This window comes from Micromys minutus (assembly GCF_963924665.1).
Source record: "Micromys minutus genome assembly, chromosome: 31".
NCBI lineage: Eukaryota > Metazoa > Chordata > Mammalia > Rodentia > Muridae > Micromys > Micromys minutus.
This window is the reverse complement of record NC_137966.1, coordinates 425,958-450,588: the sequence shown is the minus strand read 5'-3', so window position 1 is coordinate 450,588 and position 24,631 is coordinate 425,958. Positions and strand designations below refer to the sequence as shown.

The 24,631-nt window shown below is 43.9% G+C and overlaps 1 protein-coding gene across 2 annotated transcripts in view; it reads left to right on the top strand.

The window, feature by feature from the left end:
* Window positions 1–24,631, top strand: part of ADAM19 (ADAM metallopeptidase domain 19) — a gene marked incomplete at both ends in the record, with an annotated part of 83,281 nt that overhangs the window by 1,788 nt on the left and 56,862 nt on the right. For both annotated transcript variants that reach the window (XM_080942173.1, XM_080942172.1), the window contains 2 exons: window positions 3,706–3,791; window positions 7,738–7,808. In XM_080942173.1, coding sequence (XP_080798299.1) covers window positions 3,706–3,791; window positions 7,738–7,808 — 157 coding nt within the window. The remainder of the gene's footprint in view (window positions 1–3,705; window positions 3,792–7,737; window positions 7,809–24,631) is intronic.

Here is a 24,631-nt window from a genome sequence, read left to right as displayed (position 1 = left end):
TTGAGTACCGCCACCCACAAGCCTAGGAGCCCAGGCTTTGTTCTCATGTCTTGAGCCACGGGAAGTCATGGAGCTGGTGCGCTCACTGAGCAATCAGAAAGCAGTGAGTTTCTCTCTCTTTCCTTGCCTTCCTTTCTTCATCTCCTCCTGTTTTCCTACTTTGGGCTTCTCTTTCCGCTGTTCTCCCAGTCTTTGCTGTTTCCTCAGGGTTGCTCATCTCCACTCCGCCTCTCATCTCTATTTTGTGCCTGCTGCTCTAGCAACCCCAGAGCGTCCCCAGAGGAGCACTCCCAAGCATCCTATGCAGAATTGGTGAGGGAGCCACTCCCTGGATCTTTCTGGAGGGTCAAATGCATACCAGTGGGGTAGAAAAATCAAAGGCTTCCAAGAGATTAGGGTAGGGTGGTTTACTGGTTATCTCTGACTGTATACTTAGCATCTCTGTGTTGGCAGTGACCCTACTGAAAGACCATAAATGAGCGATGCACACCCATTATGCAGATCGAAAGCTGAAGTTCACTAATGAAAAAACCAGATGTGTATAGGTACATCCTACATCGAAGATCTCTTGATACTGGAAACAGGAGGTTTCTTTCCACCTCACCCAACGCCCACCTCCTCTTGACCTCAGTTTCCCTATATGTAAAGAAAATGGAATGGGCTCTGGGCTCCCAGTTTGGAAGCATGATAATGTCTGTTTCTCACAACTGTTTTCCCAGACTCCACTCCCTCCCGGGCCGCATCCCTCAGAGGCTCTCATAGGATTTCGCGGAAGGGACGGTCCCAGAGGGGCAATGCCTGGTTTCTGTCATTTTGACCCAGGAGAGCTTACTTAGCCTTAGCTCTGCAGCAACTGGGGAGCTGGGCTGACTCCAGAGGGGTGCTTGTTGTACCAACCCTCTTCCTGTCTTTCCATGACTATATATACTGATGAATCTGGAAACATACCCGCCCCCCACACACACTTTAAAAGGTACTTCCCAAATCATGAGATTTTCCAAAACTATGATTTTAATGGTTCTACCAAGAGACCACAGAAATATAATTTCCCCAAAGTTAAACTCCTGGCTCTTACACAAATGTGACAATTTTTTTTTCTTCATTTATGAGGTTGTAAAAGCAGCTGCTAAAGCTGGTCAAAAGCATTAGCAGACCCCTGGTCACAAAGGGATTGGCATGGTGAAGAAGCCCTTTGGGTGAGACAGAATCACACAATTGTTGGTTATCTCTGTCCTATCCTGAAATCACTGGAATCTCTCACAGGTCTGCAGTTAATGTTAAACTTCACGGAATACAGGCCTTCCCACCAAAGGCAAATAAGAGAGCCAGAGATAACAGTCTCTTAGCCAAGTCAGCCATCCCTTTGTTATACAGTGCTCCAGGTCTGATACAGAAAGCGTGATCCCATGTGCTTCTTTCTGGCCTTATTTCCAAGTTGTGAGCAACCCTTCTCCAGCTGCCTTCTGTTCTTAAGCTGTACTTTTGTGAAGCCTTGAGATTGCTCTCAGTGTCTTTCATGATACCGAGATCTTCAGTTACTCTCTTATACACTACACAGCTCCTTTTGTTTAAGAGTCTAGATTCAATCAGTCTCTATAGAGGTCTGTGTCTGACTTGTTCTCCCATGAACATTAAGCACCTAGCACAGTAGTATAGGGTTCAGTAGCATGTTGGATAAACATGTAATTGTATCTATCCCTTCTGTTTTATACCAATGTAAATGAAACCAAACCAATGAGGTTTTTTTTTTTGATACATTTTGATTGCATTTTTGAAAAGAAATTTAATCAATGGTAATCCAACTAATCTAGCTACTTTTTTTGGTTACCTTTAAAAAATATTTATTTATATATGAGTACACTGTTGCTATCTTCAGACACACCAGAAGAGGGTATCAGATCCAATTACAGATGGTTGTGAGGCACCATGTGGTTGCTGGGAATTGAACTCAGAACCTCTAGGTTGTGGAAGAGCAGTTAGTTCTCTTAATCACTGAGCCATCTCTCCAGCCAGTTGTTACGTTTTTTAAAGAGTTTTTTTTTGTTGTTGTTGTTGCTGTTGCTGTTGTTGTTTTGTTTGTTTATGTATTCCTGACTGTCCAGGAACTAGGTCTGTAGACCAGGCTGGCCTTGAACTCAGAGATCTGCCTGCCTCTGCTTCCTGAGTGCTAGAATTAAAGGCCTATGCCACCGGCTCCAGCTACCTTTTTAATTTCATTCTTTTCTGGGATGGGATGCTATATACCCAGATGCTGTCTCAGAACTCTCTATAAAGCCAAGATGGCCTTGGAACTCTGGTTGTCTTTGCTGGGATTACAGATATGTGCCACAAAAGCTCAGCCATCTTTATATTCCTCATGCAATTGGTGAGGCTGAGTTAGAAGGAACAGAACGGTGGGGTCCTTGGTGACATCTCTGGGAGTCTTTAGATTTATCCTATTTCTAATTTGGTTAGGGACCAGGAAATTCTCAATTACAAAAACAGATCTGGAAGTAATATTGAGGTTTCCCATTCTTGAACATGGCTCTTCTGTGGCTTCGGTGGTGTCTTTTCTTAGGAATCCACTACCTCCATAGGTATCATGGAGTAGGAGTAGAGAAAACTGGAGGTGAGAAGATTTGGAGCCAAGGAAGTGAAATGTATCTGCAAACTCAACACTAGGAAAGCCAAGTTAAGGTTAACAATTTGCAAGTTAATGCTAATGGTTGGCCTGTTTAGAGGCAAAGTAGCCTTTACTCCTACCTGTGACTCTCAAAGACCTCCCAGGGAGGTGAGTGTCAGCTCCAAAGGGAAAAAGAAAGCTCTTAGGTAACAAACCTGAGCTCAACCTTCTGCTTATCCCCAGCACTTCCCCACTTCATTACCTTCCAAGGTGCTATCCAAGTTAGAGCCACCATCATCTCTCACCTGGGCTCTGGTGCACCTCCTTGCTGCCAGCCTTCCCGCTTCTCCTCTGTCTCTGTTCCCTTCCCCCATTCTCCCAGTAGGCAGAGTCACCTTTCAAAACAAAAACAAAATAATAACAGATCATACTGTTCTTGTGTCCTTTTTCCTAAAGACACCAGAACCTTCCAGTTCGATTCACAACAAAATCCAGACCTTCCTCGTGCCTTTGTATTATTATAACTGCAGCCCTTCTCATTTAGTGCATTTCTTACCAACATCCTCTGACTTAACAGAGCATCTCCCCATCCTTGCTTAGCCTATTTACCAGTGTCCCCTGACTTTGTAGACTATTTTTCCATCCTGCGTGTGCCTTAGAGAGCCTAGGCCTGTGCCTGCAGTTGCCACTCATTGCTCTTCCCCAGATTTTTACACAACTGTCTTCCTCTGGTTCCTCAGGTGTTAAACATCACCAGCTCAGCCATCCTGTTTAAAACTGGAACCCCGCTGATAGCTTCCCTTCATCCTGTGGCACAATCTTATTATTATTTTTTTTTTTCCGGGAGAGTTAAATAGTTAAATAAGAGAATGTCTGCTTATTTCCTGACTCTTCACAGGGACTCAGACCTTGTTTGCCTAGCCTTTATCACTTTGTCACCAAGGCCAAGTGGTGCGCAGCAGGTCTTCTGAGACCAATGGGAGGAACTCTCTCCTGGATGCAATGGCTGCCTGGGAGGTGGTTTGGAACAACCTGGGCTTCTGAACAATATGCCTGCTCCTGAGGTCAGGGATTCTCATGGTTATGTTGTCTTGTGTTGGCAGGAGGAAGCAACGAAGGTAGCCCTCCGCCACAGCATGAACTCATAATACCTCAATGGCAGGCTTCAGAAAGCCCTGGGAGAGGAAAGGTAAGATGCTTGCTTGTTGGAGAAGCTCCTTGTTAGAGAAGCAGGAGTGACAGTCCCCTTTCAGAGGCCTGGAGCCACCCAAGCATCGCCCACCACTTCTGTTTCTGCTTGTGGCCCTAACCTATTCCCGTGTCCACTTGGGATATCTTAGCAGGGACTTTCCTTCACCCTGTGACAAACTTGTGGACCCATTCCCAAGCCCTTTCAGTTGAGGAAATGAAAATTCACAGTAATACTGACACAAATTGGGGCTGGAGTGATGGTTTAGCTGTTTAGAGCACTTGCTGGGAAAGAAAAAAAATTTTTTAAGGGAAAAAAGGTACCGGGAGAGCACTTGCTGCTCTTGATAGAACTGGGGTCCAGGTCCAAGCACCCAGACGATGGTTCACAACCATCTGTAATTCTAGTTCCAGGAGATGCCTCTAAGGGCAGCTGGCATGCACAGAGTGCTCATACATATATGTAGGCAAAACACATATACACACAAACACCCACCACTCACCCACACCCACACCCACAGTCTTTTAAAGGTACACAGATTAAGTGAAAATGTGTGATTTTTGTCATACATCTTGCTTAGAATTTTTTTGTCTCATTTGTTCTTCTGTCTTTTTTGTTTCCGAGGCAGGCTCTCTGAACTCCTGTCTCCATCTCCTGGATCTAGGCTAATTGGCATATTCCAGGGTGCCAACGCGTGCCTTATTCAGTTGAGGTAGTCTCCATTGTAGCTTAGGCTGACCCGTATGTAAATCTTTACCTACCTGCTTCCATTTTGAAAATTCAGGATACCCAGTCATTTTTTTTTTTTTTTTTTTTTTTTTTAAATAAGAGGCAAGATAGCGAGCTAGGTTTAGGTTACATGTCTCAAAATATCTTACTGATTCTTTGGTCCAGAACAATAGCAGAAAGCACAAGTGTGATCAAGGCAATTGGAACATGGTCCATAGAGAGGGCCCATATTCAAGATGTTCTCTGAAGGGAAATGTGGTAGTTGCGTGACAATAAACATGTTATGTGACTTTCTACTTGTACTTCCTCATTTATAAATTTAGTTTTCGTGGGAATAAAGAGGAACAGAGTTGTGGAGAAGGGCTAACTTTGTTTTTCAGTAGAATCTTGTTATGCGTCCTACTCTGGCCTCTAACTTGAAGCTCTCTTGATTCACCTTCCCAGTGCTCAGATTGCACAGATAACTACCACGCCCATTCTGACAGACTCTATGGTCTCTTAGTGGCCAAATGGTCTGTGGTTTATTGGGCCACAGATAGGAGCAAGACTAAAGCCAGGGAAAGACGTGTCAGGAAAGACTTCAGACAATTGTGGCCGTGGACTCTGGAAAGTTAAACAGATGAGAAACACTCAGAATTCCTTAAGTTACTGTAGAGTCATCCAGACATGTCCCCCTGTCCGTCAGCTTGGGCTTAGTAAGTGAACTTACAGAGAAATTGCAGGACAATAAAAGTAGGAAACATTTTACCCTAAAGGCAAAGAAAAAAAAATTAATGAACTCAGTTCATCCTGAAGTAGAAAAGGCTGAAAATAGCTCAGAGGAAACGGTAGACAAATTAATGGATGGCTGTTCTCAGGCAGATTATTATTATTATTATTTATGTAAGGTCCTGCATATTTCATCTACCACCATTATTGCTGAAGAATTGAGATGATACTTTTTATAGAGGCTCCTTTGTTACCTCCAAATGTTGGATGCTAGGCGTCCTCAGGAAGGGCCGCTGAGAAACAAAGTGGAAGACTGGACCGATTCTGTTCCCAGGCATTGTTTGCCCAGAATGTGACTCATTGTGTTCTACAAGGACCATCAGCCTAGTGCCTGGCACCATAAATATTTGTTGAGAGAGAGAGAGAGAGAGAGAGAGAGAGAGAGGTGCTTGTTGATTTTATTTGCATTCGGGTAATTCATTGATTTATTAGACATTAGACACTGACTGTCTAGGAACTCTAATACAGATTTTTGAGGCTGATGCATTTACACAGGACAAGCTTGTCAGATGGTGTATAAGCTATTCAATTTTGCCCTGAACAAAAAGGATTTGGGGTCCTTCTCTCAGGGAAGTATGGACAGTAGTTCCCAGGAGGCTTGATATTGGCCCTTTCTTAGGCAGTGTTGGGGTTCAAGGAGATAAGCTGTCTGTCTGGAGCAGAGCGGGACAGGGAAGCTTCATACAGCAGTGAAATGCAGTTTCATTGTTTTGCTCCAACTGTTTCCTGGAAACAGGGAACATCTGATTTTAAACTTCTGTGTCTGAGCATCCTCCAGAAACAGAGAAGTATTTTTGCATTACCTACATTAAAAATAAATATTACTTCTCATGTGTCAGGTAATGTGGGGGGAGGGCACATGGCATCACTTGCTCTGTGCAAAGATTCTTTTTTTGGTCTGGGCTGTCACATGGGTGCCTGTCTCCTGGGTAAGGCACTGGACTTCTGTTGTCACATGCTCAAATGCCCACTGGGGGCTGTGCGTCCTTGATTCTCAATGTGACTTGGGCAGGGCTTTCACTCCAGAAGTCCCTAGGGCAAAACCACAAGTGGGAGGTAATCGCATCAGGGCACTGGCCATGTGCTGAATCAGTGCTTCAGAAGTGGGAAGTGAGCCTCAATGAAAGTGCCTGGCATGTGTCCCCCTGCTTCCTGAATTTCAAATGTCCCTCTTAAAATGAGGCAACAGGATTAATTGGGCATTGGACAAGGTACTTGACTGGAATGTTCACATCTCATCTGAGGCCTTGGTGCTATCGAGTCCAAAGTCAAGATCCCTACTGGGAATGAGTGGAGCAGGGTTAAGAAAAGGAATGTGATTGGGCTGTGGGTGTGGCTCAGTTTATATTGAGCTTGCCTGAGGTCCTGGGTTTCTTGAACAATACACACAATCACAGCAAAACAAAACAAAACAAAACAAAACAAAAAACATAAAAAGTGTCATTGGCTCCCTTTAGACAGCCTTATATTGCTGAGTTAGTTTGAAGATTTAAAAAATTTTAGTCCATACTGTCAAATTATTTTTCAGACGGTTCCAGTTAAGTTTTTCTAACAAAGGATCCCAGGGTGACCATTTTAAAGTAGGCTTCACAGCATTGAGATTTACAGTTTTAAATGGTCTTTATCACTTTTGGTTTTGTTGAGGATATCTTCGTTTTTGAAAATATTGCTTCTCACCCCCCCACTCCCCACGGGGAGAAAAGGGAGTTTAGCCATGATGTTTAGCATTGCTCTTCATGCTTGTTGGCCATTTGTATGTCTTAGAAGATCTGTGCTGGCTGTATGGTGTGTTTGGTCATGAACAACCTGTTTATGTGTAAAATACACTTGACTCTGGACTTAATATACAACCCTAATTTGTGGGGCTTTTGGTTGCCATCCCTCAGATGATTGGAGTTTCCAAATTAAAGGCCCAAATAAAAGAAAGAAAAATAAAAAAGAATTTACCTGGACAGTTTTTAAGATGATAGCCAGTTTAAGATTAACATTTTTCTTTGAACTAAGCACTGTGGAACATCACTTACATTCATTTGTTCATCTGGTCCTTAAGGACCCTCAGAAGGTTGATTATTACCATCCCACATTATGGAAGAGTAAATAGAGATGTAGGGAGGCTTGGTAACAGTCCCATCACAGGTGACATCCTGCATGCTAATCCAGGGTCTGGCTCTCCAGGGAATTTACTTCTGAGGACCTTCACAGGATTTCGAACACCTGCACAGCCTTGAACCTCAGCTTCTCTCCTCTGCTTCTGGGAGAAGGCAGATGGGGATGATTTGGGTTGTTTGGGGACTGAGGTCACTTCAAGCTTAGGTTAGAAAGGCTAATGGCCTTTCCTCGCTGGCTTCCGGAAGATCCCTGCTTGGCACGGTGTCAGATCCGGTGCAGGGGCCCTGGGAGCCTAGGTCCCTGCTTCCAGGAACTGACATGCTTTTATTGTTGTTTTTAGCATCCACTCACAGCAGAGCTCAGGGTCATGGCTGAAGGGCAAGAGCTGATCCTGGACCTGGAGAAGAACGAGTAAGTGGGTTTCTCCCTTCTTTTGTCTGACACAAAACAGTGCCAGTCTGGTGCAGGTGTCACAGTTGGAAAGGAAGTTTAGTGGCGTGACTCTCAAGCTGGACATCCTTGGTCCCTTTGCAAGGCATCCTGCCAAAACAGCTTTTCCTTGGTCTCTTGACTGCTGGGAGATCGGCGGGATACTTCACATCCTGCTTGGATTTCCTTAGGCTGTGTTTCCGGTGTTTCGTGGAGTTCACTGAGGGTGACTCTGTGTGTGTGTGTGTGTGTGTGTGTGCGTGCGTGTGTGTGTGTGTGTGTGTGTGTGTGTGTGTGTGTGTGTGTCTGTAAGGGAAGGAAGCGACTGGAGGCAGCTGCTGTCCTAACTCCAGCTCAGTGCATGGCAGGAAATGAAGGCGATTAGACGGAGACCGGGAGAAGCAGCAGGCTGGGCAGGGATTTGGCACCTCTGACCCCAATTCTTTCATCTACTCAAGATTCTGCTGAGAAGTGCATTGCTCGAAGCCTCCTGGCTTCCATGGGTCCAGCTTTTCCCTAACCTCATTCATGCTGGGTGGTGGCCTAGTTCAGAAATATCTCCACATCGACTCGCCTTCCGGCATAACTGTCTCAACTCATGAATGCAGGGTTGAATAGATAACCTGCCTAGCTGGGTCCATTGATTGACGGCTCATCCATTCGGCCCTAGTCCACCTGGGCTCTCAGAGCTCTTCCTTCTTGGCAAGGGACTCCGAAGGCCTTTATAATTTCCCCACCAATGGTCCCACTTTTTATCATCCACATCGACATTGTAGATAAGGATGCTTGGTTTGGAGAGCTGCCCGTCTGCTCTTGGCAGCCTCCAAAACACCCTAGAAGCTGATGAGTAATAAAAGCCTCGCTGCCAAGAAGGGGCTAGAGCAAGGCCTTCCCCATCCAAATTGGTGGGAATGGCTTGCTTGGCTTTGGTGGAATGGGAGAAGAAGGATTTATTCCAAATTTGGGCTCATTGGATACTTGCAGAAAAGGATCAGTGGAATTCCCAGTGTGGTGAGAGGGCAGCTGATATAGGGACAGGGTATTTTATTATACTAGGGAGATATGGACAAACATCTGCTTGCCAATGACAGACTCAAGTAAAGATGCCACCAAGGTCCAAATTTGTGAACCAGTAATTTTTATTGGTGTTGCTTACAGTAATAGGGTGAGGGGCTACCTATGGGCACAGAAGTGACTCAAAAGATAGCAGCCTCACCAAGGCCCACCCAGCATGGTTAACAATTCATTAAAGCTAGAAGCCTGAGGTTCACTACATGGCTTGCAGGCAGCTCTGGTGGTCTGAGCCTGGTCTAGGGGCTAGATTGAGCCTCAAGGAAGGAGGCAGTCCTTACTATTATTTATTGTTAAGGATGGAGGGGCTTAGTGATTCTGGTCATCTTCAGGGACTTCCTTGAAGCCTTGGGTTGTTGATTGTTTACTTCCTGACTTTAATGAGCTTCTCAGCAGAATGGAATGTTTTAACTCTCTCCTGTGTCTCAAAACGGGGTGGGGAGGGGGAGTTATCATGGAGGAAATTGCTACATAACACAGGACTCAGTCCCTTTCTCTTCCCTCTGCTTCTAGGTTATTGGCTTTCAGCACTCCAAAAAGATGGACATTACTGTTGGCTCCCCACCCCAGAGCAAAACCAGCCTTTTACTGGTTTGCTAGAATGTTTTTTTCCTTCTACTCCCTGGGATAGAGCTGGCTGGCTACCCAGAGTGGGAAGCACCTCCTTGCTCAGGGCTTCACTTTGACTGAGATGCTGTGTTCCTGCAAGACCCAGGGTGTGCTAGCTTGTTCTTGGCCTATTCTAGGGATCTGCTTGGTGCCTTACTGGCTCCGCTGAGTAGCTGTTTCAATGCTCCTGATTGCCATCAGTGTCTGTCCTATTTACCCTTGGTCTTTCTGCATGCCATTGAATTGATGATACCTTCAGGGGCAGATCCTTAGCTGGTTCAGCTAAGCAGGGACTTCTGCAGAAGACCAGAAGAAGTTAGACTAGGAAGATTTCTTAGAGCAGCAGTTTCCAATCTGTGGGCTAACCTCTGCCTTAAAAATAAAATTTACATTAGGATTCATAACAGTAGAAAAATTATAGTTATGAAGTAGTAATGAAAATTATCTTCTGTTGGGGGGGAATCACAACAATATAAGGAACTATATTAAAGGGTCACAAGCATTAGGAAGATTGAGAGACTTCTAGAGACTACTGAATGCTGCGGTCTCATGCAAAAGCACAGAAACTTTAATACAGGAAGGGAGAGAGGCACCTGCCTCAAGTCACCCAGCAAGTGTATAAAGAGGGTGAGGGTGAGTGGAAACCAGTTGTAGTCTTGGCTTGGATGTAGAGTTGTAGCATGAGACCTAGGGCAAGCTGACGAAATCTGCCTCATGGGGTGCTTGTGAGGGATGGACCAGTGGCAAAGCAAAGCAGAATAGGATCACATAGAGTTGTTGGATGTGGTGAATTTTTAAATTTCTTTATAATGTGTGTGTGTGTGTGTGTGAGAGAGAGAGAGACAGAGAGGGAGAGAGAGAGAGGGAGAGAGAAGGGGGAAAGAGAGGGAGAGAGAGAGAGAGAGAGAGAGAGAGAGAGAGAGAGAGAGAGAGAGACAGAGAGGATATGTTTACTTAGAAGTCGGGGATAGCTTCAGCTGTCACACTTCAAGAATTCTGTCTACTTTATTTTGAAACAAAATCTCTCATTGGCTTAGGATCCACTTGTTTGGCTACTCTGGTTAGCCAAAGAGCCCCAAGAAAATCTGCCTGTCTCCTCTTCATCTTTGAGATGACAAGTACCTGTTACCGTAACTACTTTTTTTTTTTTTTAAACATGGGTTCTCTAGGATTGAATGCAGGAGGGCAAGGCTTCACTGAGCAGGCCTGTTATAATCTTTAATATACCTACTTAGCTGCTAGGGGATTTTTATAGGTGCCACGTATTGTCTGTGCCTGGCTGCCAACTTCCAGGGAGGCCTGTGGAGATATAGTTCCCGGCCTCCTTGACCAGAATGGAAGCATCAGAGCCAAACAGCATGATTTCACCAGGTGTCCCAGGGGAAGGACTTCCTGCTATTTTCATCCAAATTGGGCTTTTTGTTTTTGTACACACGTTACTGAACTGAATTCACTCCAACTGCACACAACTTCCTGGTGTGTTTATTTTCCCCACGTCCTCTCATTCATTGTGCCAGCAAGCCCAGATTCAAAACAGCTCTGGGGTGAGGAGAGGGAATTTAATTTTTTGAGTTTTCAATTCCTTCTGGTGGTATCTAGGGAATCTAGGTCTTGTGCTCAGACCAGGGCTTCCCAAGCCCTGGTCCTTTCCGCTCTTGGTGGATCCCCCCACCCCCCATCTGTTTTCACCTGTGATGTTCAGTGTACCAGTGTAGGTACTTGGGAGTTGAACTATGGAGTTCTGCTAGCCTGGAGCTCTTGTTATAGTGAGAGGAGAAACAGGACCAAATGGTTAGTGTACAGTGTATCAAATAATGAGAACTGTATACAGGAAGTAAAAACACTGTGGGCTCAGGAAGAGCGGGATGGGGGTGGAGGGAGCTGATGTTGATGAACAGAAGTTAGGAATGACCATGGGAAATCTGAGCAGAGATCTGAAGGAGTGAGCTGTGGAGACAGCTTCAAGGAGGGAACAGTCAAGTTCAGAGGTCCTGTAGATTATGATGATTTCTGTCTGACTTCCTTGTGTCTCCCCAATTCACTGGATTCTCTGGCCTCCCGGGAGCTTTGGACAAGGGCTTCTGAGACAATAGTGAGGGGAAGGAGACTAAAATTTGTTTTTCATCACTCTGAGGTGTCTGGCTTTTCCCCAATCGATTCAAAGTCCTCGTGCTAATGCACAGCCCGAAATAGCAGTGAGCAGACCTTTAATGGAATTCACACATGGAGAATTCATTGCCAAGAATGGTGCGGACAGAGGATCGGAGGAGGGGCCAGGAGATGGGACTCGGTGGGCGGAGCTTTAGTAGAGTCAGCCGCCAAGGGGCTACATTTTCTCCACTTTGAAGCAGCTCAGGATAAGCTCTGGTAACAGCCCCTTTTTCTGTGGAGCGCTGGCAAAACAGAAATGACCCTGTAAGCAAAGGAAGCACATGGTTTCATGTTGTGTCTCATGTTCAGATGCTGACCTTACCATTCAGCAGATACATGTTCTCTCTCTTTAAATCTCAGTCCCTTAGCCCAGGACTATAATCACAATCCTGCATCCCAGAGCCGTGAGGCAGAGTTGCTACGTGTGGTGTGTATAAAGGACCTAACCCAGTGTCTAGCTTGTAATGTACACTCAGTAAAGGGCAACTATTATTATTTCTTGCTCCACTGTTTGCAAATTGCACAATTGGGGCATGTTCATTATAAAACATATAGCAGGGCCAAGTAAATGAAGTGGCAGAGTTCACTGCTGCCTGATGGAGATTTTCTAGACCTTTCTTGCTTGTTCCTATGAGTACATGGATCCTGTCAATGTGCAGTCTCAGGGAAACTGATACAGACTTCTAGGGTAGCTGGAAAAGAAAAAAAAGGTTTATATTTATTTTATGTGCATAGATGTTTTGCCTACATGTATGTATGAGTATCATGTGCATGCCTGGTGCCTTTAGTGGTATCAGGTCCCCTGGAACTGGAGTTACAGATGCCTGGGAATTGCCATGTAGGACAAGAAGCCAGGTCCTCTGGAAGAACAGTCAGTGCTCTCTTAGCCTCCAAGGCATATCTCCAGCCTCCAGAAAATAGGTTTTATCATATAAACTGTTCTGTTAAATTTATTGTGTACACCTGAGTGTCATGAAAACTATACTGCTCTGTCTCAGGAAAGCATTCTAATGTTATTTGGTATAATATCTAACATTTACAAGCTACATACCTCGGGACTGTTGCATATTTGTTAGGAGACAGTCGCTTGTCACCCAGGCAGCCCGTTTGGTGGACATAGTCTTTAGCTCATAGAAATATCGTAGAGTTGATGGGCACACCAGCCCACCCTTCTGAACCTCAACCTCCTCATTCGTAAAGTGAGGTTTTAATTTGAGTTGGGCTTCAAGAGCCTTCTTGTGTTACATATTCAAAGGACACTGTGTGCATGGCAATATGAATCCACTGCTTCAGGAGAGCCCCTCCACCCAAAACAGTGGGCAGCAGGGTAATGAGAAACCATGTTCTTGAAGTTGGGGTGAACTCTTAGCTTAGGTTAGCTTTCAGGCAGCAGAAAGAACAGAAGGGATTACAGGGTAGAAATTACAGGCTCCTAGTCACAGCCTGTAATTTGGTGGCATACATCCATAATATTTTTTTCTCTGTGACTTGCCCCTGTTCTGAGGACTGCCATTAACCTAGGAGCCATGTCTGACAAACCCCATGTGCTGTGCAATTAGATAGACTCTTCTTCTGCCGAGGTTATCATAGGACACAGACTGCTCTAGGAAGCTGTGGACTCTAGTTCTCTCCATGGTTACTTTTTCTAAGAGAAACTCCGCTAACCTGTTCAAGTCGATTATAAGACAGCTTTTGAACAGGGGTGTGTGTGGGGGGGAATCACTGTATTATAAGGTCACCTTCAAAAACAAGCAAGGACTGGGGATGGAGCTCAGTTCAAGCGCTTGGCTAGCACGCATGAAGCCCTGGATTTAATTCCCTGCAGGATATAAATTGGCCATGGTGGTCCATTCCTATAATCCCAGTATTCTAGAGGGGGAGATGGAAGGGTCAGCAGTTCAAGACCATCCTCACCTACACTTGAGGTTGAGCACAACTGGGTGATATGAGACCCTGTCTCCAAAACAACCAGAGCAACCAAAGGAGAAACAGTGCCAGCATTATCTGTGCTGTGGCCATGCTTGTCTTGCTACTTGTCCCCTGAGCACACCCTGAGGTTGACTCTTCTCTCTTGAGGGTAATGCTCTCCTAATTTGAGTCCAAAACTTGAGTAATATTTAGATTGGTCTCAGGATGGGGTGTGGCAGGCCTCGGCAGCCCGTACTGTTAGAGTTGCCTGAGGCAAAGGCAGGCTGAACTCAGTGAGTTCAAGGACAGTCTGGTCTACAGAGCAATTTCTAGGACAGCCAGCAATTCACAAAGAAACCCTGTCTTGAAAAACAAAGAAAAACACATTCTCTCTTTCTCTCTCCTTCTCCCTCTCTCTCTCTCTCTCTCTCTCTCTCTCTCTCTCTCTCTCTCTCACACACACACACACACACACACACACACACACACACACACACACACAGAGAGAGAGAGAGAGAGAGAGAGAGAGAGAAGGTACAAGGCTCATCAATAACAATGGCTGTCTGTGTTATTTTATGCTGTCATTATTAAGACAGAACTTGGACATGTGGAGCTTTAGGGGTTTAAATACCCATTATAACGTTTGAAGGGTTAGAGTTTTAAGAGTCTTAATATCCACTATGGCTTTTGCAACTAAGCTTTCTTCCTAGCTCAGATATTATAGGAGAGGAGATTAACTTTATTGTCCTGAAACATTAGAGTCAGCCTAGAAAATCAAGTCATTCTGAACTGTTTCAGTTTTGCCTATCTGCCTTCCTTCTGTCCTTCCTTTCTTCCTTTCTTTTTTTCCAAAGACTGGGTCTTACTTTATAGCCTAGGATGTCACCGAACTCATGACAGGTCTCTGCCCTCAGCTTCCCATCTAATGAGATTACAAGCAGAAGCCACCACCACACCAGTTAACCTGTTATCAGCCTTCCTGTCCCCCAAGCCCTAGCTGGATTGTTTAATGATAGAGGAACAGAGGCCCCTGTGCTTCATCCTGGAATCTCAGATGGGGACAGATGTGGACCTAGAGTTGAAAACACTTCTCTTTGGCTTTGTCTGGTCAGAAATTTCATCTGGTCAGAAATTCCATTGATTGTTGGCAAAACTCGACTTCCTGGGTCAAAGAGACACTGGGTAAGGCTTAGCTGGCATCCCAGTGCCCTTAGCAGACTGTGCTTTGCTGAGTTGCATTTATATGAGTCACAGGCATATGGATTACATTTCACTTAAAATACACATGGCCCAAGAAATTAAAGGATATCATACTTTAACCAAGTATTTGGCAGATCTCAGGTATTCCAAATGTTTTTGCAAAGCCTGCGTGCAGCTGGACTCCTGGTTCCCTGCAGTTAATCCTGTGAGACTTGGTGCCAAGGAAGCATCTGGGTGGCTGGGTGGGGATGACAGAATTTGATGAGAGTGACCTGTGGATATCTGAAAATTTCCACAGACAATTTTTTGGGTGGGAAATATGAAGAACAGAACCAGCCCTACTCCATCCAAGGCAATGAATGGATACATGTGTTAATATGAATGTGGAGTGCTGTTAGGCCTTGCCCTAGCATGACCTGGAAGTTCTGTTTGAGTTGTAGTTTCCCACTGCAGCTTGGAGACAGATTTATTTCACTTTACAGTTCCCATGTTGTGCAGAAGCCCTGACATTGTAGAAAAAATGGAATGTCAGACTGTCTGATAGGATCTCTGTGAGAGTCAGACTATTCTCAGCCACATTTGCGCATAAGCAGGCTGTCTGATTGCCAGGGGCTGGAAGTTTATGTCTTTTTCAAGCCCAAAGTATTGAAATGCTAACCCCTTAAGGTGATATGTTAGGCATGGCTTTGTAAGGTATTTGGGTCATGCAGTCTCTGCCCTTCATGAATTGAGTTAGATGGCCTTCTAAGAGTCCCCAGGAAGCTAGAACACTTCTGCTATGTGAAGGTACAGCTAGAACCAGTGTCTACGTAGCACAGTGACTCTTGGCGGATACCAGCTATTCTAGAACTGTGGAACATTAATTTCTGGGTTTTTTTTTTTTTTTTTTTTTGGTTTTGTTTTTAAGCCACTCTGCTTGTGGTATTTTGTTACAAAAAGAGCAGATTACAGTAGCATCATTTCCAAATTACTGGAAACAGTGCCTTATTGGAGTCCATTGTTCAGAATTGGTCTTGGTATCAATAATTTGGAGTGTTCTTCTGAAAGCATGCACTGTACAATCACCCAGGGTGTCAGGCAGCCTCCAAAATGGAAATGACCAAGATGTGTTAATTCTGAACCCCAGAGGCTCTTATTTTAAGGCAGAGAGGGATTTAATCCCAGGCAGGAGATGGTGATGGGACCACATACACAGAGCATGGAGTGGTGCATGAATGAGCGGAGAACAGTAGCATCCCTTACTGCTGGCAGAGGCAGACTCTCTTGTTGAAGGCTAGATCTTTGGCACAGTAATTCTGATTTTATTCTTTTGGCCTCCAGAGCTAAAGAAAAAACAAGCTTCTGTGGTCTTAACCCACCAAACCTAGGAAACAAACACAAAAGCGTTTATGGCTTAGAGATGCTGGCTTATATTTATTTAGTCCAATGTCCAGCAAATGTCAAGTAGATTTTCAATATGTGTTAAATTTATTTTTAAATTACTTTGTTACTGTGTTTTATGTGTATGGGTGTTTTGCCTGCATCTGTGTCTGTACACCATGTATATACATGGTACCCGTGGAAGCTAGAAGGTATCAGATGCTCTGGAGCCAGAATTATAGACAGTTGCAAACCACCATGTGAATTCTAGAAAGGGCAGCCAGAACTTTTAACTGCTAGAGACATTGCTTCAGTCTCCTGTGTTAATTTTTAAAAAATTAAGATCTGTTCTCTCTCTCTCTCTGTCTCTCTCTCTCTCTCTGTGTGTCTCTCTCTCTGTCTCTCTCTCTCTCTCTGTCTCTCTCTGTCTCTCTCTCTGTCTGTCTATCTCTGTGTGTGTGTGTCTGTCTGTCTGTCTCTCTGTGTGTGTCTATCTTTGTTTGCCTCTCTGTGTGTCTGTCTGTTCATCTCTTCTGTCTCTTTGTGCCCATCTGTCTCTGTCTCTCTCTCTTTCTGTGTGTGTGTGTGTGTGTGTGTGTGTGTGTGTGTGCTACTGAGAACTGAACTGAGACCCTCACCTCCTAGGCCAGCATTCATCCACTGAGCCTACTTTAGCCTCTTTTTAACTTTTTATTTTTCAGACAGGGTTTTCTACTAAGTTGTCCAGAATGCCCTTGATTGAATGCTCCTACATCAGCCTCCCAGGTAGCTGGGTTTTCAAGCCTTCATCTACTACTTCCTTCTAGAACATACTTTTCTGAGAATCTTGATGATGCAAAGCATTACCAGTGAAAAATTTACAAGAACAAAACATATTGAGAAACCTGTGTGTTTGTTACCTATCAGCCCTACTTAAGTCCTGGGAGACCTCTCTTGATAAGAGTCCACTCTGCTAAAGAACTTAGGGGTGAGGTTATCTAGGGATGGTGGTTGGATGTTAATATTGGTGACTGTCACTGTCACTCCTCACTACAGATACTGTAGATGCCTATGTAACAGGTTTGCAGCCTTTAAATTGCTGGGTAATGTCATCATCACAGTCACTGTATGAGATACAGAGACCTATGTTAGTCAGTTTGCAAAAGAGGTCTCTGAAATATTATGTTTTCAAGTTTACCAGGGTGAGAGGCAGAGATAGATATGGGTCTGTTTGAGTCCAAAGTCTGTCTGTCTGTCTGCCTTCTGGCTGGTCTGTTTCTGTCTCTCTGTACCCCCTACCTCGCCCGTGTGTGTGTGTGTGTGTGTGTGTGTGTGTGTGTGTGTGTGTGTGTACCCAACTGTGGGTGTCATCCCTCTGGATCTGTCCATCTTGTTCTTTTGAGTCAAAGTCTGTGTTCTGGAGCTCAACAAGTATGGCAGAGATTCCCAGGAATCCAGTTGTCTTTTCCTCCCCAGCAGTGGGATTGCAAACATGTGCCCCCATGTGTACCTGTTAAAAGCATGGTTTCTGGGGACTGAACTCAGGTCTTCATGCTTGTCCAGCAAGCACTTTACCGATTAAACTATTGCTCCCACCCCAAAGTTCAAGCCTCTTAACCAAGGAATTATTTTGCCTTGCCTGACTCAGTATGCTTTGAACTCTTCTTGGTTAACATTAACCTAGCACCTTCACCATGTATTTCCTCTTTGTGTCTTAGTCACTGTTCCTCTTTTGTGGTAAAACACCATGACCAAGGCAACTTATCAAAGGAAGTATTCAATTGCAAGCTTGGCCACAGCTTCAGCGGGTTACTCCATATTCATCACGTGGGGGATTTGAGTTTGCAGGTAGTCAGGCAATGACTCTGGAGCAGTAGCTGAGAGCTCACATTTGAACTTTAGGCTGCAGGTAGAGAAGAGACAACCAGAGCCAGGTATGATCTTTTGAAACCTCAAAGCCTACCCCAGTGACATGCCTCCTCCAACAAGGCCACACCTCCTAATCCTTCCCTAATAGTTCTGCTAACTGGGAACTAAACAAGGCCACGCCTCCTAGTCCTTCCCTAATAGTTCTGCTAACTGGGAACCAAACATTCAAACATATGAACCCATGGAGTCAATATTCATTCAAATTACCACCTTCTCTCTTCCCAAGTCTTGACTGGAATTAGAGTGCTCATGTAATGTAATGGGGAACTCAGACTGGTATGGACCAGAGTCTGGCTCCTATTTTCTAAAGAAGGCATAAAGGTTAGTATTGTCAGCTTGACAGAGTCTAGAATCATCTAAAAGACAGGACTCTGACCATGCCTGTGGGGGATTATCTTGATTGTACTGGGGTGGAAAAGCCTAGCTACCATGAGTGATACCATTCCCTATAAACTGTGTTAGTAGAGGAAAAGCTGAGCAGTGGCATGCATTCATAGCTCTTGGCTTTCTTATGATAGAGACAGTTTCTTATGTCTCCAGTTAATTTATTGAATACGATGTGACCAGTGGCATCAAGCTCCCCCTGCTTCAGTTTCTCTGTCAGGATGGACACAGCCATGCACGGTAGGCCAAAATTCTTTTCTCTGTTAAGTAGCTTTTCCAGGGTTTTTTTTTTTTTTTTTTTTTTTTTTTTTAATTTACAGCAGTAGGACAAGGAAACAAGACAAGGTATAAGCTTTGCCAAGTTCTCTAACCTCAGTTTCCTTATCCATACCATAGCTAATCACAACAGCTGTGGATAAAATTCAGTGATGTAATGATCTTAAGGAGCTTTCAGTGTCCGGCATGCTGTAAGTGCAATAAATAGGCATTATTATTTGCATTCTGCAGGGTCAGGAAAACAGTGAGGAATGATGTAAGAGGGAATTCCCCAGAGTTGATTCCCAAATGTAAGAAGAGTTGACCTTAAAACCCTCTGCCCAGGAAGGAAATTCACTTTGGCTCTCCAGCTATACCCAGGCTGACCTAACTGTATCAAAAACATGAAGCCTAACAGCCATCTCCTGTGTGGCCCAACTGTACATTTTTCTGGGCCTGTGGAGTCAGTTCCCAGGATTCTCATAGTGAGGCCTGACCCTGCCTGATAAGGTGGTTGGGATGGGCTTACCAGTTCCGGTCCTATCTCTTCCCTGGGCTTGCAGCCAGGGCTGCCTGCATCACAAGGAAGGATGTGCACCTTGTCTTTTGTCTCCAGCTTATTTCTTCTGGCTGCCCTTCATTGGGAGCCAGGGTGAAATGAATGGGAGGAAGCTGTTAGCTGCCCTGGTGGCCTTGGATGGACCCTTGCACAGCTAAGGGAAACTGGGGACTTGGAATCAGTTGAAGACTGATGTGAACTGTGAGCATCCTTACTCACTAGGCTGTTGGTTGAAAATAACAACTGCCCAGGAGATGAACTCTTCTCATGAGCTTCATGTTTTACACAGACTTGCTTAACTCTGTATATTTACACAAATGGAGTCCTACTGGGCCCTGATTTTATGACCAATTTTATTTCACTTGGAAATAGAACATGGCCATAATCAGAAAACATTCAATGCTATTTTGGGGCCAAAACTATATAAATATTAAAGTTAAGGTTTTTTTAAAATGAGATTATACTTAATATGTAATTTTATACTTTAAAATTATTTGTTGTGCTAGCTTAGTTCTTGTTGTTGTTATTTTGTTTGTTGTCTTCTTGGTAAAACTAGAGTCACTTAGGAAAGGAGAACCTTGATTGAGGGACACTTCCATCAGATTGGCCTGTGGAACATTTGATTGATTAATAATTGATGTGAGAGGGCCCAGTCCACTATGGGTGGGGGTGCTAGCCCTAGGTAGGTGGTCCTGGATTGTATCGGAAAACAAGCTGGGAAATCCAAAGAGAGCAAGCCAGTCAGCACCATTCCTCTATGGTCTCTGCTTTAGTTCTTGCCTTTAGGTTCCTGCTTTGACTTCCCTTCATAGTGGACTATGAAATGTAAGCTGAACTTTCCTCCCCAGGTTGCTTTTATTTATGTTATGCAATAGATAACAAACTGAGACATTTGTCATCAATATTTTTCTACATTTGAGTTTGCCAGTATGCATATCCGTGCCTGGGTTTTTGCACAGGTGTTGGGGATTTGAATTTATATCTTTATGCTTGCAGAATAAGTGTGGTAACACACTAGCTACCACCTCACCCCTATTTTTATTCTTTATAAATGGAGGCACAGGAGTCCGTGGTGATGGATCAGAAGTTACTGTTTTTCTATCGAGGGAGAGTTAAGTTTCTGATCTCTTGTTACTAAAAATAATACTGCAGTAACAGGTGTAAGAGCCTTTCAGTGGTTGGCAGATGTTTCTATAGGACTTATTGTTAGATCATATGATGGTTTTGTTTGAAGGCTCTGCCATCTCACTTGTGTATGGCTGTGAGGGTGTATTACAGAATAATTTCCATATGTACTTAGGATCATTTAAAAATGCTTATTGTTATTTTGAAAGTGATATTATATTGATTAAGTATATAAGATGCCCACACAGTTATCTTGTGTTTTTAAATTTAATTTTAGTTTTTAAGTGTTTATTTTATGTGTATGAATATTTACCTGAATTAAGTGTCTGTGTATCATGTGTATGCAGTACCCATAGAGGCCAGAAGAGGTCATTAGGTTCCCTTGGACTGGAGTTAATAGGGGTTGTAAGCCACTGTTTGGGTGCTGGGAATTGAACTTGGGACCTTTGGGAGAGTAGTCAGTGCTGTTATCATCAGGCCATCTTTCTAGCCCTCTTTCACAATTAACAAATCACAATTTTGTGAACCTGAAAAGGGATCAGGTTCACAAAATGCTTGCTATTTTTAATTGCTTTTCTCATTGCTGTGATGAAATTCCTGGTAAGAATCAACATACAGAGGAAGGCTTTCGTGGCTCTGTGTCTGAGGGGATTTAGTTTATCCTGGTGGGACATCATGAAATAAGCATGTGGTGGTAACATCTGGGTCTAGTCAGGAAGCCAAGAGAAATAAATGAATGATGATGCTCAGCTTTGTTTCTTCTTCTTCTTCTTCTTCTTCTTCTTCTTCTTCTTCTTCTTCTTCTTCTTCTTCTTCTTCTTCTTCTTCTTCTTCTTCTTCTTCTTCTTCTTCTTCTTCTACTACTTCTTCTTCTTCTTCTTCTTCTTCTTCTTCTTCTTCTTCTCCTCCTCTTCCTCCTCCTCCTCCTCCTCCTCCTCCTCCTCCTCCTCCTTCCTTCTCCTTCTCCTGCTCCTCCTCCTCGTCCTTCTTTCTCCTTATCCTTTTTAAAAGATTTATTTATTTCTATGTATAAGTACACTGTAGCTGTCTTCAGACAGACAAACTAGAATCTGCATCAGATCCCATTACAGATGGTTGTGAGCCACCATGTGGTTGCTGGGAATTGAACTCAGGACCTCTGGAAGAACAGGAAGGGCTCTTAATAAACACTGAGGCTTTTCTCCAACCTTCACTTCTCCTTTTTTTTTTTTTTTTTCCTTTTTATTCAGTCCAGGGCCCCAGCCCATGGGGTCCTTAGTTCCTTAGTTAAACATTCCTGGAAACTTCTAGATATGCCTAGAGGTTTATCTCTTCAGTGACTCCAAATCCTGCCAAGTTGACACAACCCAGAGTCAGCAATCATAGAGATGTTTAGGTGAATTTCATGTCCTCTTAGCAGAGGGCATTAGGGTTGTGCTTACCCTTTTCTCTTTAAGATATGAGTTCACTTGACCTCTTTGAACAGAACTTCCCTGACAGATAAAAGAATCGAGTCAAGGAACTTATAAGTAACACATGTACATCTGAGGGCAAATTGCCTTTGGGCCTCTCACTTCCTTTGCATCACTTTTTTCCACAATCCCACCCATGGTATCTTTTGAAACCCAAGCATTCCTGCTTTTATTTCAAATAGCTTTATTGATACCAATCATGTGTACCCATTTACTTTACCCATTTAAAACAAATAGTTTGGTATTTTTTAGCTGGGCAACTACCACCATAATCTAACCAAGAGTCATTTCCTTCATTCCAGGAAGAACCCATTAGCAGTGTCACATATTGAATTGTATTGTTATCTTCGTACATCCTTAGGTTGGAGCCTGAGTTTGGAGTAATCTTATTTGGAAATTGAGTCACATGTATTTTGTTGAGTAAGGTGGACTCCTAATGTAGGGTGACTGGATTCTGTATAGAAAGGGAGTCAGGACACAGACATGCAAAGAACTGAGTTCTAATGCCATAAGCCAAGAAGTCAGGAACTAGGAACCAGGCTGGGAAGGGCTCTCTCCTATGTCTGCAGCTACCAGAGGAACATGGCCCTGTTAACCCCAGACTATGGTCATGAACTTCTAGGTTTTGAGCCACTTACCTGGGGATGCTTTGTTAAGGCAGGCCTTTCCCCTTCTTCCCCTCATCAGTCTATAAGCCACAGACCTCAACTTGCTGTTTCTAGATTTGCCCAATCTGGGTGATTCATATAAGATCTTTAGGCAATAAGCTGTTTCTCTTCCTCTCTCCTCCTGCTCCTCTTTCCCCGCTCTCCATCCTTCCTTCTACCCTTGCCCCTCCCCACCTCTGTCTATTACCACTCGCCTCTTTGACACAGTTTCTCATGTAGTCCAGGCTGGACTCACTGCATAGCTAGCCACAGCTAGCCCTGAGCTCTGAATCCTCCTTGTCTCCACTCCCAAGTGCCAAAATTACGAGGTTCTACCTTCACATCTGGCCTCTGGGCTCTTTTCTAATTGGGTCTTTTACTTAGGTTATTGTTTTTGAGATTTATGCATGGCATAGTATGTCTTGGTATTTTTTAAAGTTGTATAGTATTCTATCCTATGTATTTAGCACATTATAATATCCAATTTATCTACCAGTAGATAGATTTCCCCTTTGACCCTCAGCTAACTTTCTGCTCTTCAGTGAGGGATGAGGGGACTGTTGATTGGGTACCTCTGTATACAGCCCTGTGTTAGATGCTTGTAGGGATAGGAAGTTATTTTTTTTCCCTCTGTGGGAGAGATGATAACAAAGCAGAGCTGACTAAAGTGCTGGAAGGTTAGAGGAGAGAGGGTGTCTCTGTCTGTAATTGGTTCTAGGAGGATTCCCTGACAGGGCACTTACTTGGAGCTCAATCTTTGAGGATGAAGGGCTGCTTTGGATGACACAGGAAGAAGGGATGAATGGAAGAATGAGGAAGGAATTAAGACTGTGAAGATACTATATAAATATTTAGTCTGCATCAATAACTCAAGTCTTCATCATCTATTAGGAATCCAGCATCCCTACGTATCCATTGTTTGACCTCATTAGTGATGTGTTAAAGTTGGGGAAGGGAAGCAAGTAGAACTTCTAGAAAGATGCTTGAAGAATATTTGACAACTGAACTCTGCTTTGAAAGGGAAACTTTTTCCCTCCATCTTTCCTCGCTGAAGAGAAATGTGGATTGAACCATGGGGGTGAATATGTATCTGGGGTTTTCAGGCATTACAAAGAGTTGAGCACAGGCTAAGATGGTGTCCTCCCAGTTTCGGTGGTTGGGGTGCAGATGGATGGATGGATGGATGGATGGATGGATGGACACACATTTGGGCAGAGCACTGTTAAATCTCATCACTTTCTTTTTCTCCTACCTCCAAGACCATGACTAAACTCTTCAGCTAGGCTCCTTAGACATTTGAGGATATTTTCTTTCTTTACAATTTTCTGCTTTGGCAATGGATCATGACTGTTCTCAGGGAAAATCTATGAGAGGTGAAAACAGCATTGGGGATGCTGGAGTAATACTGTAGGGGAATTGACATTTTATCCAGGGGGTATTTTGATTTTAAGGAAGTAAGCTTTGTATTTTCTCTGTTTAGTGCTCAGTTACACATATATGTATGTGTTTGTGCATACACACACATTCACACATTCGTGTTCACTTTCCTGATTACTAAATACTAAACGAATAGGTTCTAGGCAAGTTGGGGGTTAGTTATAGCTTCTGCATAATTTCAGCTAGGGGTGAGTGTTAACTTAGAGACCTCTGGCTTTTCTAATGGGAGTCACTAGAGTCCTGAGTTGAGTTCAGAAAACTCATCGAGAATCTCTTTCCTTCCCTTTCTCCCTCCCTCACTCTCTCCTTCCTTCCCCTCCTTCCAAGTTATGTGTGTGAGAGGTGGTTTCTAGTAGATAGCCTTGGCTATTGGGTCTCTTCCTTTCCTGAAGTTCCCAAAATCTCTGGCCAGTGAGCCCCAGGGATCTTCCCACACCCCCAGTATTGAGTGAAATTTAAACCTGTGTGCTGCTACACCTGACTTTTTTAAAATGTGGTTTTCTGGGGATTGAACTCGGGTCTTTGTGCTTGCCTTGCAACACCTCATCTGTGGAGCTATCTCCACAGCCTTCATTCATCAAGAATTCTTCATTCTGTCCTTCTTTCCTTCTCTCCTGTCATTCAGCAAATACTGAGTGCCAACTGTGTGTCTGGTGTTCTTGGGCTACGTAGTGGCAAGGACATTCTCTGCCATCAAGGGGCTTCATGTCTAGTGGAGAGGACACTTAGATGATTACAATA